General features: G+C 34.6%; 2 protein-coding genes across 3 annotated transcripts in view; both read left to right on the top strand.

The window, feature by feature from the left end:
- Positions 1 to 2,566, top strand: part of LOC113076503 (PH and SEC7 domain-containing protein 1-like) — a 48,243-nt gene extending 45,677 nt beyond the window's left edge. Inside the window, exon 17 of the mRNA XM_026249191.1 lies at positions 279 to 2,566. Within this exon, the coding sequence (XP_026104976.1) occupies positions 279 to 557 (279 nt within the window). The 3' untranslated portion in view covers positions 558 to 2,566. The remainder of the gene's footprint in view (positions 1 to 278) is intronic.
- Positions 2,567 to 7,455: 4,889 nt separating this feature from the next.
- Positions 7,456 to 14,397, top strand: LOC113076502 (uncharacterized). Of its 2 annotated transcripts, none has more exons than XM_026249190.1 (4): positions 7,456 to 7,628; positions 12,986 to 13,071; positions 13,479 to 13,742; positions 13,907 to 14,397. In XM_026249190.1, exons 2-4 carry the CDS (start codon positions 12,996 to 12,998, stop codon positions 14,155 to 14,157), a joined length of 591 nt encoding a protein of 196 aa, XP_026104975.1. In that variant the 5' UTR covers positions 7,456 to 7,628; positions 12,986 to 12,995; the 3' UTR covers positions 14,158 to 14,397. The 2 variants fall into 2 exon arrangements, with proteins under 2 accessions (XP_026104975.1, XP_026104974.1); XM_026249189.1 differs by having other exon boundaries at positions 7,458 to 7,628; positions 13,479 to 13,769.
- The last annotated feature ends 2,147 nt before the right edge of the window (positions 14,398 to 16,544 follow it).

Raw genomic sequence — 16,544 nt, 5'->3', positions numbered from 1 at the left:
GATTATGGACTGGGAAGCTTCAGTTTGAAGTTAAAAACGTCTAACAAAAAACAGTTTTTTACTTCTCAAGATGTTAACTGATGGAGTGCTGTGGATTATTGTGATGTTTTTATCAGCTGTTTGAACTCTCGTTCTGACGGCACCCATTCACTTCATTGCTGAGACACTGATGCAATGCTACATTTCTGATCTGATGAAGAACAAAACCCATCTACATCTTGGATGGCCTGAAGATGAGGACATTTTCAGCCATTTAATAAAACCTCTTCATCTTGTAGAAAACGCGCTATGAGACGTACAGCATGCTCCTGCGGGCGAAGCAGCGCTGCGAATACGATGATCTGTCAGTGTTTGAAGCCATGCTCCTGGAGGAAGGTGCGCTACAGAGAGCTCAGTCCAGCCCCACGCTTCAGGACAGCAGTTTGACCTGCAGCACCAGAGACGGAGCGAGCCAAAGCACCGCCCACGGCGCACAAGAACCGTCCGGCAACGGAAACAACAGCTGCTCCCGCGGTCAGGGCCAGAGACACAGCTACAGGCAGGCCGTCCGCAAGTGAAGCCGCCGCCGCCACCCACAGGAAGCTCGCTGTGCTGGAGAGGAAGTGAGGTCTCTCTCTTTCCTGTGTGCGCCCTCCTGCTCTGTGTGCCATCAGGAAGGGGTGTTGATTCTGACTGAATCTGACTCTGTGATTGGCTGATGGCTGGGTGATGTCACAACACAAGGTGCTATGGGATCTGGATTGGGAGAACGTGATTAGGATTCGGAGGAACGTAAATACGAAACGCATAACCTTCCTTTGCCTTCTAGTTCTCGGTTTCTTCTGCGATTTCTTACCTGAAGCCATTTCATCGCACGCTACCAAGACAAATCTGGCCCTTAACGTCTTCAAACCTTTAAAATATGAAAGTGTTAGAAGGTCTTCAGTTTTTGCATTTGGTGGAAATAACTAATTTGTTTACAATGCATATTAAAATTTACAAATTCTGCTCAAAATGGTCATGAAAGAGTGCTTGGAAGGGTGACATTCTGCACTTGTTATCACAGGCGTTTTGTTGTGTTTATGAACAGTAGATGAGCAGAAAACTGACTAGCTCGTATGCAACTAGATATTTCTTCATATTGTTCTAAGCATTAGCGATCTGTATTTGTACAATAATGCACAGGGACATCATAGTCACTAAAAACACCATCCGTTTGCCCTAAAACGTCTTTTGCTCTCAACACGAAATATAATTACACTGCAAAACAGATTTTCTCACACAAAATTTGTCTTTTTTCTTATAAAAATCATTTAAACATCCTTAAAATAACACCTAATATGCAAAAGTAAATGTTAAGGTTATTGTTAGGTGAAAATTTAAATGAAATCTATTTACTTGAGAAAAAAATGTGTAATAAATCTTGAATTCAGTTTTATTAGCAACTTTCTCATTTTCAAGCACAAACCTCAATATATTGTTAGATTCATTCTTAAAACAGGAAAAAAAACATATATGTGAATAAGTTAAGAAAAATAAACTTAATTCAAGATATATTCACTCAAAACAAGAAAAGACAATTCGCAAAATCCAAGATGTTTTCTCTGAAATCATAAAATGCTAAATTACATTTTAAGGATGTTTAGATCATTTAGTGAGAGAACAAGACAAAGAAAAGGTGAAGTATTGAAGCGATCAGAGACTCGTATCTTTTGTCTGTATAGTTCATTCTTTGAATATGCTCTATTTTAGCTTCTCGTCCTTGTCTTTCTGCATTATTCTCTTGGCTGAATGTTGTCTGCTGTGTACAGCATGGCTGACTAGTGACAATCGTTCGTGTTTGTTCAGTTCGACAGAAGCTGAAGTCGGTAGGAGGCTCACAGCGTGTAGTTCATGAGTCAAACGGACCTGTTACCCACGCAGCACACTGAATGTCATCTTTTTCCTGTTAAACGCAGTTAGTCAGTGTTTAAGACGCACTTCCCCGTATTGCTTTCTTATGTAATCGATGAGAGAGAGTGTGTATATGCGCAAAAATATATCACCTATTTAAGGAATGTTTTAAATCTTCTAATGAATGTGGTGTGTCAGTGGAAACTGCCACATGCAATATTCAGCACAGGCCTGTTTGTGTGATCGGCGCACATCTGGATGTTTAATTACACGGCACGCAGCATCCTGCGACGCGATGAATTGGGAGCTTGAAACCGTTGAATGTACCATACCGTGTTTTTCACAATGGTGACCAGATTCTGGCATCACATTTCAATCTCAAGCATTGTTTTTTCCTTGATGGATGCGTTTATCATGTGGTGTTTCAGTGAGTAAAGATGGTGTAAGGTAACATTTCCTCAAACTCTCTGAGCTGTTTTGACTCTAGTTATTATCTAACAGTGTTACAGTGATTCTAAAGGGAAGATAGGATATACAAGAGGAATACACTTACAGCATTAACACCTGTTAATGAACTTATTTGGGCAAATATCACAAGAAAATGCAGAAAGTCATATTTCACTCCAAAATCAAAAGGAAAAAAATATGCATTTTTAGGACCGTTAAAGGTTTATTGATTTTTGATATTGACATGTTTTTTTTTCATGACAATTAAGCACATTTCTTCCAAATACATGCAAGTATTTGCACTTATTAGTTTATTAGTTTAATGTAGACCTGACAAACTGTCATACAACTTATTATTATTCATATTTAAATTGGCATTATTTAAAATACAAATAAATACTACTATGATGTATAAATAGAATAAATATGATTTCAGGTAATTATATTAAAGCCCATTTTTATGACCTATATTTATATTATATATTGCCGCTTTGGTTTCGAGAGAAGTGCAGTATAAATTCATTATTATTATTATTATTATTTTTTTATTATTTTATTATTATTATTATTATTATTATTATTATTATTATTATTATTATTGAATTGTTCTAAAATGGGCTTGAATATCTTTACCTATTTTTTTAAGACTATTTATTTATTTTTGATTTATTGGCATTTTGACGTTAGACATAATTTTCATGACAGTGAAGCACATATTTAATATCCCATGCTGTAATGCATGTATGGTCCTGAAAATCTTTAATTGGAAAACTATTTTGGTGTGAAATCATGACTTGTAAGTGTTTTTGAGTTTCACTCAATTCGTCGGCCGTCTGTGTTGATTTCACTGCTGAACTCTGCTGTTGTATCTATAATTCAGTCCACTTTATCGATACAGCGCTGTGTATCCAGCGAGCATGATGTTGAATAGTCTTGTGCGATTCTAGGTGAATATAAAGTGGGAAAGCCATTCTCTGCTCAGGTGTCATTTGAATATAATGTATCAGATGCCATGCATTCTTCTACCAGCAGAGAGCACGGTCTTCAGCCATACACATGAAACAAGACGAAACCAGAGCAAGAGTGGAAAAATCCACTGATGCATTGCTCGGTTTGTGTTTGAATGCATTTTCCGTCATTTTGTTGATTTTTCATGTTTAATGTTGATTTACTGTCTAGTGTGTGTTGATATACTGCTCTATAAAACACACACACATACACACACACACCATGTCTGACTCTGCTGAGCGTCTGTTGTGTCCTGCTATGATGAAATCAGTTGGCTATGACCAACATGATTATCACATGAAACTATATTTTAATTAAGCAGCACCTGAATGTACATAAACGGCATGAAATTCTTCTGCTCTCATTTGCATCTTGTGTCTTGTTCTGAGGTGATTTTGTTGTGGATGGAGTGTGGTTTGATGACTCTCGGTGGAGGACTGCTGCTCGTTTAAGCTCGTTATAATGTCATTGAGGACGAAACTGAAGTTGTTATCGCCTGAAAGTGAAGGAAACACTAAATTGTTTTGTTTACTTTTTTTCCAAGTTTCTTTATTCTTCCACTTTGTTCCTGGTCTTTCATATGTGGTTCGCTTGTATGAAGTTCTGTGAGGACCATGTTTGTACAGCCTCTCTTTATGATGGCCTAAAATACAGAAATAAATAACTAACTATAATGAAACACACCAAACTTCCCACGTGTACTTGATTGTTTTAGATTTCAATAGTGATTGTTTGATTATTGATGCAATTTGTGAATTATATTGAAACGTTTTTTTTTGAGAGGTCAACTTTTGAAAGGTCATTTTCAGGGTGTTAAGTTAATGCACTGATGCCATTTTAAAATAATAAATATAACACTCTTATGCATGCAATAATCATTAACAAACATTTTCATCAGTATGTTTGGCATCAGTTAAAACACAGCACTCTTATGTTGCATATCACACCTTTTTTTCGATCTAAAAATATGCATGGTCAGAAACCACTGTGCCTAGATGGGTAGGTGAGTAATTCTGAAACTTATGTCAGAATAAACTGTCACGAAGACCTACTTGACCGTAAGTGTGCAAAAAGCCTTCTGTAAATAATCTGCTTTAAAGTTGTTACAGTATCTAATCTCTGGTACTTCATTATTTGTCCAAATTGCAAATCATTTTGTTTTTAATTACAGAATCACAATCATGAATGCTGTAAATGTTGTGCAACTGTTTATTCTGGTTTGGAGATTTACTGCTGTCTGTCAAGCTGATGAAGGTAAGAAAGTAAACTGGGAGAGAATTTGGCAGAAGGACTAAATCTGTAAAATAATGTAAAGCACTGCATAACTGTAAGGGAAATTCATTATGGTCAGGAAATACGTGCAATTATTGTGTTTACACAATCAAGCTTATTTCCAGAAAACAGTTTGTTCAGATACCTCACCATTACATATAAAATCAAGGCTGTTGGATCTCATGGGCTTTTTTTCAACTACACTGTGTTCCAATTATTATGGAAGTAATGTAACCGTAGGATTTTGGTTAAATAATAATTCAGATTTGAGTTTTTCAAAGAATGTGTTTATTTCTTCTATCTTTTTAGATAACGGGTGTCAATCTCAGACAGGTATCTTATATAATTTGCCAGTTAAGTCGTCTTGGGTAACTGGAAAACCTACCTATAAAGATTAATACACGTTATTAAGCGAGTCACAGTTCTCACAGTATGGTGTATGAAACAAAAGGTTATGGTGTCAAAAGACGTTGATTTTGACTGATTAAAGCACACAGTAGAAATCAGGTGAAGGCTTATTAAGGAGAGGGGTACACTGACACAACAAATATGTTAGCATAGCCGTTCTTGAAAGGTTAAAAACTATTTTTATTATTGTTGTGTTGCTGTATTATATAATAAATATTGTTATTTTTCAGATGTCATAGTACGCTGTGATGATGTGACTGGATCTGTGGGGAAAGAAGTAACTCTCACCTGCAGTGTCTCTTTGAAGAGAAAAGACTGCTGCATCGAAATCTATAGGTTTCATTACCCTGGGATAGATAACAGCTCAATCTGTGCACAAGAGCATCGTTACACCTCCTGTAATCAGAGTAACAGCTTCTCATGCCGCTACACTCCACCGACAGCAAGGATGGAGAAAATATCATTCTTTGTGCAAACACTGTGTGGAACGAAGAGAACAGAATTCACTGTTAACACAAAAGGTACTACATACAACACGGGTGTTTATAAATCTGTACAGTTATCTTCTAACAGTGGTTTACAAAGTGGTTTCATTAACAGGGCTCATTAAACTGGAAATTGTCACTGAAGGTCCTGCCGAGGAAGGTATTCTATTACAGTTTTGATTATTTAGTATTGAGACCACTGTTCAAACTTGATAAAGCTGATGTTGAAATGCCTTATTAATTTGTAAAACCAGCGAACTTAACTTATTCTGCTAGAAATATTTTGATATTTGATGTAAAATCTTGGAATGAAGAGATTTAGAATGAAGTGGTATACTGTACATTCATTTTAGTTAGATTTTGGGAATGTTTTCTGTATTACGGTGTAATTAACTCTTCCCAGCAAGACTTTGAATATATATATATATATATAATGGTCCTACAGATAAGCAAGACAACCAACACTCAAACATTAAGAGTTAATTACGTGACATTTGTTACTGTATTATATAATAATAAACATTGTTATTTTTCAGATGTCAGTGTAAGCTGTCAGAATGTGACTGGATCTGTGGGGAAAGAAGTGAATCTCACCTGCAACGTCTCTCTGATCACTGGATGCTGCATTATAATGTATAGGTTTAAATACCCTAATGAATCTGCAATCTGTCGTCAAGATCCTGTGAACTCCTGTGAACAGAGAAACAGTTTCACATGCCGCTACACTCCAACTACAGCGATGAAAGAACAATTCAGATTCTTTGTGCAAACAACGTGTGGAATGAAATCAACAAAATTGACTGTGAACATAACAGGTAGAGTAAACTATAATGTTGTATGTAATTATGTACATTTATGTTCAATCTTCTAACAGTTGTTTATAATCTGTTAACAGAGACCATTAAACCTGAAATTGTCACTGAAGCAGAAGAAGGTCTGACTTTTGAGGGATGTCTTCAGTAATGCTTTTGGATTTGTGGAGTAATAATATAGTATAAATATTGTGGTTTTGTACAGTGTCTTATTTTTATTTATTTGTATTTTTTATGAATGAATTTAATAAAAATGTGTGATACTTTATAAAGATGAATAATGCAAGCAACACTTTCTAATTCCTAATTCTAATGAATTAAATCCACTAATTAAAATGCATTATATAAAAGTCTATTTATTTAAATCTTTTTTTTCTTTTTTTTTTATGTTGATTTCTGAATAGCAGCGAATTTGTATCTGTATAGTCCTACATGCACAAGCCTGTGTAAAGATGCAATTTAAGATTATTTACATGCAAAATGGTTTCGGATTTTGCTTATTTTTAACAGTATTAGGTTAGGGATGTCTTCATTTGAGATTTTGAATCTGGAGTTGAAAAGCCTAAAGTTTAGTGGATTTGTATTTATTTATGCCACACAAAACAAGGATAATTTAAACCACATATTGACTGTCCGGGGTAAGATGTGTCTGCACTGGAAGCTAAAATAACGGTCTTGATTTTGACATGACCTTTATTTTATTTTATTCTGGCCTACTTGGGTGTTTTTTTGCCACCGCTTCCGGTCTGTGACGTTTACAAATGATTGGTCACTTGTGGTGTGATGTCAGCAGGGTTGCCAAGTTCACGATTTTAGTAAGATATTCGTATGCTTTGTTTTAAACTCTTGCAGCCTGTTAATTGTTTGACATCGTACATAAATTGTAGCCTATTTGACTGAAATGCTTGTATTGACACATTGTATATTCTACCAATGATAAACCTGTGCGAGATGTTAAGCTATATTTTGTGAAGACTTGCCTTTTGAGTTGTTTTTATGATCGCTACGAGACATTCGTTTTAAATTTGCATAACAGTGACTGTAAAATATCTATTTTAGGAATATGAATTTCTCATTGTTGAGGTTTTATATTTGGGATGTGTTGATTTAGCTACTTTTGGTCTAGGATTTACCCATTGGACCACTTTGGTTACGAAGACCTGGCAACCCAGAGAGGGAGCGTCCACAGACAGTAGACAGTCCTGCTCGAGACATTTTCTTTTTCTCTGAAATATTTCATGTTCAAATATCAGGACGTCACGACTTTGACTGATGGAAGTTATGTGTTTAAGAACTGAGTCTTTGAACATATAACGACATTCAGGTGAGTTCAGCTGATGTAAAGTTATATTTCAGTAGTTTTGTTGTCGAGTGTTTTCTGTGTAACTTTACTTTAGCTCATCGGTCTGTGTCCAAACATCAACACAAGCAAATGAAGACGATAAAACAGTATTATCATAGCCTACAAGTGTCCACATTGATCAGTTTCTGCTGTTTAAACCTCAAATGAGAAAGAGAAAACAGCACTAAGTTAAATCTGAGTGATTTTGAAAGCGAAAGTAAGTTAACGGTACCGTTCGCAGATGAAGACATACAGAATAGAGGGTGACACGGGAGTGGATTTTCAAATCTGTCCCGTCCCAATCCCAGGAAAACATTTGGGGAAAATCCCGTCCCGTTTCAATCCGGAAAGAATGACTCCCGTTCACTCCCACTCGCGTTTTGCATTTTTTTGGCCGGAATCTGTTACAGTAGCATATATATATATATATATATATATATATATATATATATATATATATATATATATATATATATATATATATATATATATATATCATAACGGATCAAAGCATGCCCACTTTAGTTTATTAAAAAATACAAATGTATTTTTTTGTTGTTGTTGAAAGTCATCTTAAACAATGCACAATGTGCATTGCACACACATTAAATTTCATGTAAATCATCCATGCTTACACACACGTTTTCTATTTATTTATTTATTTTTCATTTGAACGTAGACATTTCACTCTGTATAGCAGGGCTAATGAATTAGCTTCATTAAAAAAAAAAAAAAACTACACGAGTATGTGACTGAATTTGTAAATACATGATTATGTAAACATAAGAAAAAAATTACACACAAAAATGAATATATACAATTACTTTGGTAATGTATACAATACAAATAATATATACCATATATATCATACCTGTTTATATTGTTATATTTAAAGAAAACAGTATAGACCTACATAATTATGCATATATGTGCATTACATACATTTAAACACTAAATATACCCATGTAAACACATTTATACTTATACACCTATGTGTCTTCACGTACTTGCATACTCATACCATATGCATTCCTGTTTGTAACAACAACACATACATCTATGCTCATGCGCTTAAAATTGTTAAAAATAAATAGTAGAATAAAAAGTAGTCCATGTGACATCAGAGGGTCAGTTAGAATTTTTTGAAGCATCGAAAATACATTTTGGTCCAAAAATTGCAAAAACTACGACTTTATTCAGCATTGTCTTCTCTTCCGTGTCTGTTGTGAGAGAGTTAAAAAAAAAAGCAGTCTGTGATATCCGGTTCGTGAACGAATCATTCGATGTAACCCTGTAAACCAATTGGCCCTATAGGCCTGATATACTAAAGACTGCATCTCTAAATAAAGATATAAGTTAGGCTATATTAGGGCTGGACAATAATTCAATATCAATATGTATCACAATATATATTATCTTCAGTAACAGTGATATGATTTTAAACACATTTCAGATATTTCGATATACTAGTGTTTCCCATACATTGATTTATTTGTAGCGATTGACTTTGTTGAATAAACATGAGCACTGCATGTTTCAAAATCAAAACGCGGCGTGGGTGTTTTATATGATTGTATCTCTGAAGGGAAATTACTTTCTTCAGAAAAGTTTCGATGGCATTGTCCATTAATTTTATCTGAATCACAGCACCTCCTGCTGGCAGAGAGTCACTTTGCATTTTCAATAATAAGCCGTTTCCAGCGACATGCTTTTGTTGTTGCTCGTTTTTTGTTTTTGTTTTCTGAAGCAACTCGGAGCATGTTTCATATATTTATCCTGGTTGAAGAACGTTTCACTCTATGAGAAAAATCAGCATACACAACCAATCCTAGGTTTTTGAACAGAAAGATCCAAAGATCAGCATTTATCTGAAATAAAAAGCTTTTGTAACATTGTACACTATATCATTAAAAAGCTTCAAAAGCATATTTTTTATTTATATTAATTTAAATTATAGAAATGATTACTTCCATTTAGCAAGGATGCTTTAGTTTAAATTGATGAAAAGTTATGATGAAGACATTTATAATGTTGCAAAAGATTTATATTTCAGATAAATGCTGATCTTTGGATCTTTCTATTAGAAAGAATCCTGAAAATATGTTATCAACTGTTTTAAATATTGATAATCAGAATATTAGAATGATTTCTGAAGGATCAAATAGTAAAAATATTTTAAAATGTAACTGTTCAAAAACTTTTGACTGATATATTAGTAAAATATATTAATGTTAAATTAATATTAATAAGGTGAGTATGAGATGATTATTTGTCAGTGACTTCACACTTCTTGTTTGTATGAAGGCTATATACAAATAAAAGGTGAACATTTATTTATTTGTGCCACCCCCAAACACATCTAACATACTATATCGTTTTATAATGTTTTTTTTGTTTTGTTTTGTTTTGTGTAGGTACAGAAATCTGTTTTGGCCGTTCTCGGCAGTTTTTATAAACCTTTTTTAATATTGTTCCTATTGGCACCGAAATTAAGAAATATACCGTGATATATATATTACCTTTATTTAACCAGAATACAACTCATTGAGATTAAATATCTCTTTTACATGAGCGTCCTGGCCAAGACAGGCAGCAGCACAATTAACAAGGTTACAGACATAAAAACATATAACATATAACATCAACATATAACAATTTATACAAGTAATAAATAATTATAAAGTCATAAGAAATCAGAATTTCACATATTATCGCAAGTGATAAACAACAGCAAGGATCGTCCGTCATAACTGAGTCAGTCATTACATCAACAGCCAGTTTGTGTAGCTTCCATGTTATTTAAAAGTAATTTAAAATCAGCCAATGAAATTGGCTCCTTAAGATTCAGGACATTTTGCAGCTGATTCCAAGTGCAGGGGGCCGCATACTTGAATGCCCCTTTTCCCAGTTCGGTCCAGACTTGAGGGACAGATAATAATAATAAGTCCTCAGAACGAAGACAATATCTTCCTGTATTTTTCTTTTCAATGTAAGATTGGAGGTATGGGGGAAGCAGACCAAGAATTGCCTTGTAGATAAAAATGTACCAATGATTAAGTCTACGGGTGGACAATGCAGACCAACCAACCCGATCATACAAAGAACAGTGATGAGTAAGTGCTCTAAAGTTTGTGATAAACCTAAGAGCTCCATGATAAACAGTATCCAACAGTTTCAAGCTTGTTATGGAAGCATTCATGTATATAACATCGCCATAGTCCAGCACTGACAAGAAAGTGGCAGCAACAAGCCTCCTTTTGGCCTCAAAGTAAAAACATGACTTGTTTCTAAAATAAAAACCCAACTTCAGCTTTTTTTTTTTTTACCAACTGTTGAATGTGAGGTTTAAAAGAGAGTGAATCATCAATTAGGATACCAAGATACTTGAATTGAGATACAGACTCAATCTCGGAGCCCTGAAAAGTAGTGATGGGTAGAAGATTCCGTGACTTTGATTTTGCATTTGAGAACAACATAAGTTTTGTTTTGTTGTCATTCAAAACAAGTTTTAAATCGAACAAGGTACGTTGTACAGTATCAAAAGCAAGTTGAAGCTGACAAAGAGCTTGGTTTGGAGTTGATGCAGAGCAGTAAATCACAGTATCATCGGCATAAAAATGAAAATTTACGTTGGAGACTTTTTGATCAAGATTGTTGATATATAAAATAAATAGAAGTGGTCCCAGCACTGACCCCTGGGGCACACCCTTGGATATACTAAGAGGGCTGGAAGTGAGACCCTCTGCCTGTACACACTGGGATCTACCTGATAGATAGTTGTCAAACCAGCAAACTGTTTGTTCTGGCAACCCGACACTGAGAAGTCTTTGTTTTAATATTGCATGATCCACAGTATCAAAAGCCTTCGATAGGTCAATGAAGAGAGCTGCACAATGTTGTTTTTTATCTAAAGAGTCAATAAAATCATTTACTACTTTTAGGGCTGCTGTAGTTGTGCTGTGTTTTTCACGAAAACCTGATTGAAAATTAGACAGAATATTGTTAATAGTTAGAAACTCTTTCAATTGTTCATTCACCAGAGTTTCCATAACCTTGGCCAGGACACACAGTTTCGAGATGGGTCTATAGTTATTTAAATCAGTCGGGGTCGCCTCCTTTTAACAGAGGAAAAACAAATGCGGATTTCCATATAAGTGGAATTTCATTCGTGTCCAGAGAAAGATTAAAAAGATAAGTCAAAGGCGGTGCAATAAAATCAGATGCTAACTGTAGAAAATAAGGCTCCAAGTTATCAGGACCAGCCGATTTTCTAATGTCTAAAAGTGTGAGGGCTTTATGCACTTCTGAAACAGAAAATGGCTTGAAACTAAAATAATTAGTGACTCCAGAATGACCATGAGAATTACTTTTAGGATGATTCTGATGTGAAGTGCTGAGGGAATCAAATAATGAACCAGAGGCAATAAAATGCTCATTAAAACAGCCAAGCATCTCAGCCTTATCGGATAATTTATGTGAGTCCTTAAGAATACATGGTGCCAGCTCAATGCCAGTTTTGTTTCCAGCCAAGGATTTAATTGTCTTCCAGAATTTTAAGGGGTTATTTAAATTATTTGAAGTTTCTATAAGAAAGTGGTCAGCTTTGGCCTTCCTGATAGCCACAGTGCACAAGTTGCGCTTATAAAAAAATATAAATTTAGGCCATATCATCCAGCCCTAGTTTAACCAATTAGAAATGAGCTACAGACATCAAATATTAAGTGTATTAACATTAAATCTGTAATCTAGAATATTTTAGGCAAGCTTTCATTTTATGTACAAAATAAGGGAGACATAATAATTTAGTGCAATGGTGTGACAACAATGCTCTTGTGATTTAATATTAAAGATTAACTTAAAATTAACATCTGCTGCATGTACAAAGCCTGTAGTTAGTTATACATAATGAAAACATCAGACAGGTAGAAGTATAATTATTTAGGTGTAACTATATATCAGATAGACCTGGGTTCTCAAAGTTTACATTAAACGGTCAAAATCTGAATTCTCATCAACATCAAAAGGTCCAAAATAATTATTACAAAACGTGTTTATAATAAACATGCTTATAAATGTATATAACAATTTAACTTTATATGCTAATGATCATATTCTATATTAGATGAAATATAAGTTATCTAAAGCTGAATTAGGTGTTTCTTGAAGGAATAGTTCACGAATAGAAAACCAAAAAACCTGAAATTCTGTCATCGTTTAATCATCCTTGAGTCATTTTAAACTACTTTAAGTCACAATAAAAGTTGTCCGTATCTCTGTAATATATTGTTCTTATTTAAGTTTCATTATGATGCAGATGTCTGTCATGTTTTCTACTGCAGAATCACAATCATGAATGCTGTAAATACTGTGCAGCTGTTCATTCTGGTTTGGACCTTTACTGCTGTCTGTCAAGATGATGATGAAAGTAAGAGAATACACTTCACCTAGAATGTGTGTGAGAAATCTGAAGAGGAACTAAATCTGAAATAACTAATAATGAAAAATAATCTGATTTATAGATGTATAAAATGTGGCTCTTTAAAATACAATACCCAGTGTAAGAGCTTTTGGCTTTTAGTATGAATCAAAATACAGATTCACTAAAGAAAGTGAGAAAACACAGTCTTCTCCCGTTCTGAATAATTCACTTTCTCTAAAGATAATTCACCCTGCTGTGAAGCATTATTATAAATTTTTTGCAGTTCTTTTGGGTGGTAATAATTTTTCAGAAGCAACACACTTCAACTTTAAATTGATTTAATTTCTTAATGTGAAAATTGATAAATTAGTTAACTGTTGATGTGTTAAACTGAGAAATACATTATTTTTCAGATGTCAGTGTAAGCTGTCAGAATGTGACTGGATCTGTGGGGAAAGAAGTGAATCTCAGCTGCAGCGTCTCTCTGAAGATCACTGAATGCTGCATTAGAAAGTATAAGTTTCAATACCCTGAGATCTTTAATGACTCTTCAATCTGTCGTCAAGATGTTTCTGTGAACTCTTGTGAACAGAGAGACAGTTTCACATGCCGCTACTCTCCAACTACAGAGATGACAGAACAATTCAGATTCTTTGTGCTAACAATGTGTGGAATGGGTAAATCTAAATTCACTGTTGACACAGGTACTGCTTAATGTAACATTTTTGTCTATAATTTTGTAAATCTTTGCAAACCATTAAACCTGAAAATAATAAAGTGAGTAAAACTCTTGGAAAGAAAGCCATTACATATTTAATATAACTATTGATTATTTCTTCAGTTTCCTCAAGACATGTGAACCCAGTAAACCCATCAGGATCCCCTCCACCAGAGACAGCAAGATTCAAGGGAACTGTCATCACTGTGGTTGTGTTTGGTTTCATCATCATCTTCATCATCTTCTTCATCATGATGCCGTTCATTTGCAGAACAAAACCAAACTTCACCAAACTTTGTAGACGCCAGAACTGGATGTTTCTGAGAGTCAGACATGATGAGGACAACAATCGTCCAGGAACTGAGAGATTATAGCACTGAGTTTTGTTCATTGTGACTTTTCATGTGGTTCTTATGAAATCTTATGAAACACACTAAATTTATTTGAACTCCACTAAACCCTATACTTATATCTTAAACTACTGGATATATAACTCTGGCTGTAGGTTTTAAACAGTTGTTTCTTTTTTATATTGATTTCTGTGAAATTCAGCATATTATTGATCAGTTTTGATCAGAGTATATGACTTTAATAAACTCAGACCTTTATAAACTTTAAGAAGAAACAGCGAAACTGTGTTTTCTGACTTTCAAGGCATGTCTATTGTGAATGTCATTTTATTACTGAGCAAACAGCAGCATAGACACACTGTACAAACTAACAAGGAGCCGGGCACAGAAGTGAAGAGCAGCATATGACATACAGTTGAGTGTGTAAAAATTGTGTGTGTGTGTGTGTGTGTGTGTGTGTGTGTGTGTGTGTGTGTGTGTGTGTGTGTGTGTGTGTGTGTGTGTGTGTGTGTGTGTGTGGAGGTGGACAACTAAATGATGTGGTGTTGTCTGTGTGTGAGTGGGTGGTAAGAGTCCAGTGCAGTATGTGAGTACAGATGTTATCCCTCGGGTCATCTGGAGTAAATGAGTCTGATGTCTTGGTGGAAGAAGCTGTCACACAGTCTGATGATGAGGGCCTGAATGCTTCTGTACTTCCATAAGAGGGGTGTGTGGGGTCAGCCAAATTACTGATGGGTTTGTGAGTACACCATGATGTGAAGATGATCCGAGGCAGACGCTTTATTCAAAGCAACTTACATTGTATTCAAGGTTTATATTTGATCAGTTCATGCACTCAGACCTGTAGCTAACACCACGGTCTACTGTTTGAGATACAGGAGCAACTGTCTGAGAAATAACATCTGTTCCTTGAAAGAGAACAAGAAGATCCTACAGCTGATGAAAACAAACAGCTTTCATGTGTCGAGCATTCAGAGTCAAGAAAATCTCTCTTTCCATCAACAGCCGTCAGACGAGACGGCAAGAATCCTCCACGAGAGTAAAGATGGCAGATGAACCATGGACTGATTTCACAACAGAAACACAGACATCTTCATTTTATTGCAAATGTTTATTTATCAATATGAGTTTTTCAGCACCAACATAATTAATATCTACTGCAAGGTGGCTGATGCAAACATCAATAATATAAGTTCATTATGACAAAGGATATAAAAACAAAACCCCCCTCAAAAAACTAATTTTCTCCATATTTACAGAAAATATAGGCCTGTCATATAAACTATATAAAAACAACACATAAATATTATATGGAAAAAATATATTAAACACAAATAAGTCTATTTAAATAAATAATCATATAAAATAACTATAATAAAGTAAGTTCATTGTTGATTCAGTAACTGTGTAATGAGCTTTATTTTTAGTTTTTCAGATCAAGCTTCATTTCTTTCATTCATGTGAACTGCTGCAGAGCTTCTGTTTCCTCTTTTCAGGAGAGTTTCATAATTTCATCATCCATTCAAGCAGCGGCAAATAAATGAATGACAGAATGCTGAAAGATAGATGTGGTGTGTGTAGAAACAATGATGATATACGTGAATTACATGAATCATATTTATTATCATACAGTTTTTATGTGCCAACATTAAATCAAATAAAAATGTACTACCTTTTGCATTTTTATTTAAGCAGCTGAAATATGACTGCATTATCTGCAGTATGTGTAAGAAATGAGTTTTTATGGTGTTTCCATGCTGTTTGCTCTGAACTGTGCAGATGCTGTATAAGTGTATCCCGTGGTTTAATGTCAAAATTAAAAGCAGAACATTCACTTTTGATTGAACTGTTATATGAAGTCTATCCACTAGAGGGCGTGGTTGTGTTGAGTTATCTTTGTTCCTCTGGTACAGTGTCGTCAATTTAGCGACTTTCAAACTGAGATGTCACATAAATGGCGAAAAGGATAAAAGGTGGTGAATGTGAAAAGTTATGTAAAGGAAAGAAAACGGAATATAATCCAAGTGTGAAACATATTGAGTAGAATATATTGAACTGTTGGAAAATTTCTGACGCTGGTAGAAATAAAGTAGTGTTATGAAGTGGAGTTGGTGCGGCTGTCTCATGACGCCGGGAGAAAAAAACATGAGGAGCTAATAAACGCGTTTAAAATAGAAACGACGCATATTTTTCACGCGACACGCAAGAGTGTTGGAAGCGTTTCCAGTCAAAAATAGAATAGGAAAATATGTTTATATGTCATTTATTACACAAATACATATTAATGACATTTTGATGTTTGAAGGTCTATAGGTTGACATAAATTCAGATATAAATGTAACTTAAAAAATAAATAAATAATTATCTATTTTCAAATATTGCACCTGTCAAACATAGTCTATTTTGCTGTC

This window comes from Carassius auratus, unplaced genomic scaffold, assembly GCF_003368295.1.
Source record: "Carassius auratus strain Wakin unplaced genomic scaffold, ASM336829v1 scaf_tig00020544, whole genome shotgun sequence".
Classification (NCBI taxonomy): Eukaryota; Metazoa; Chordata; class Actinopteri; order Cypriniformes; family Cyprinidae; genus Carassius; species Carassius auratus.
This window is presented reverse-complemented; position numbering and strand designations above follow the sequence as displayed.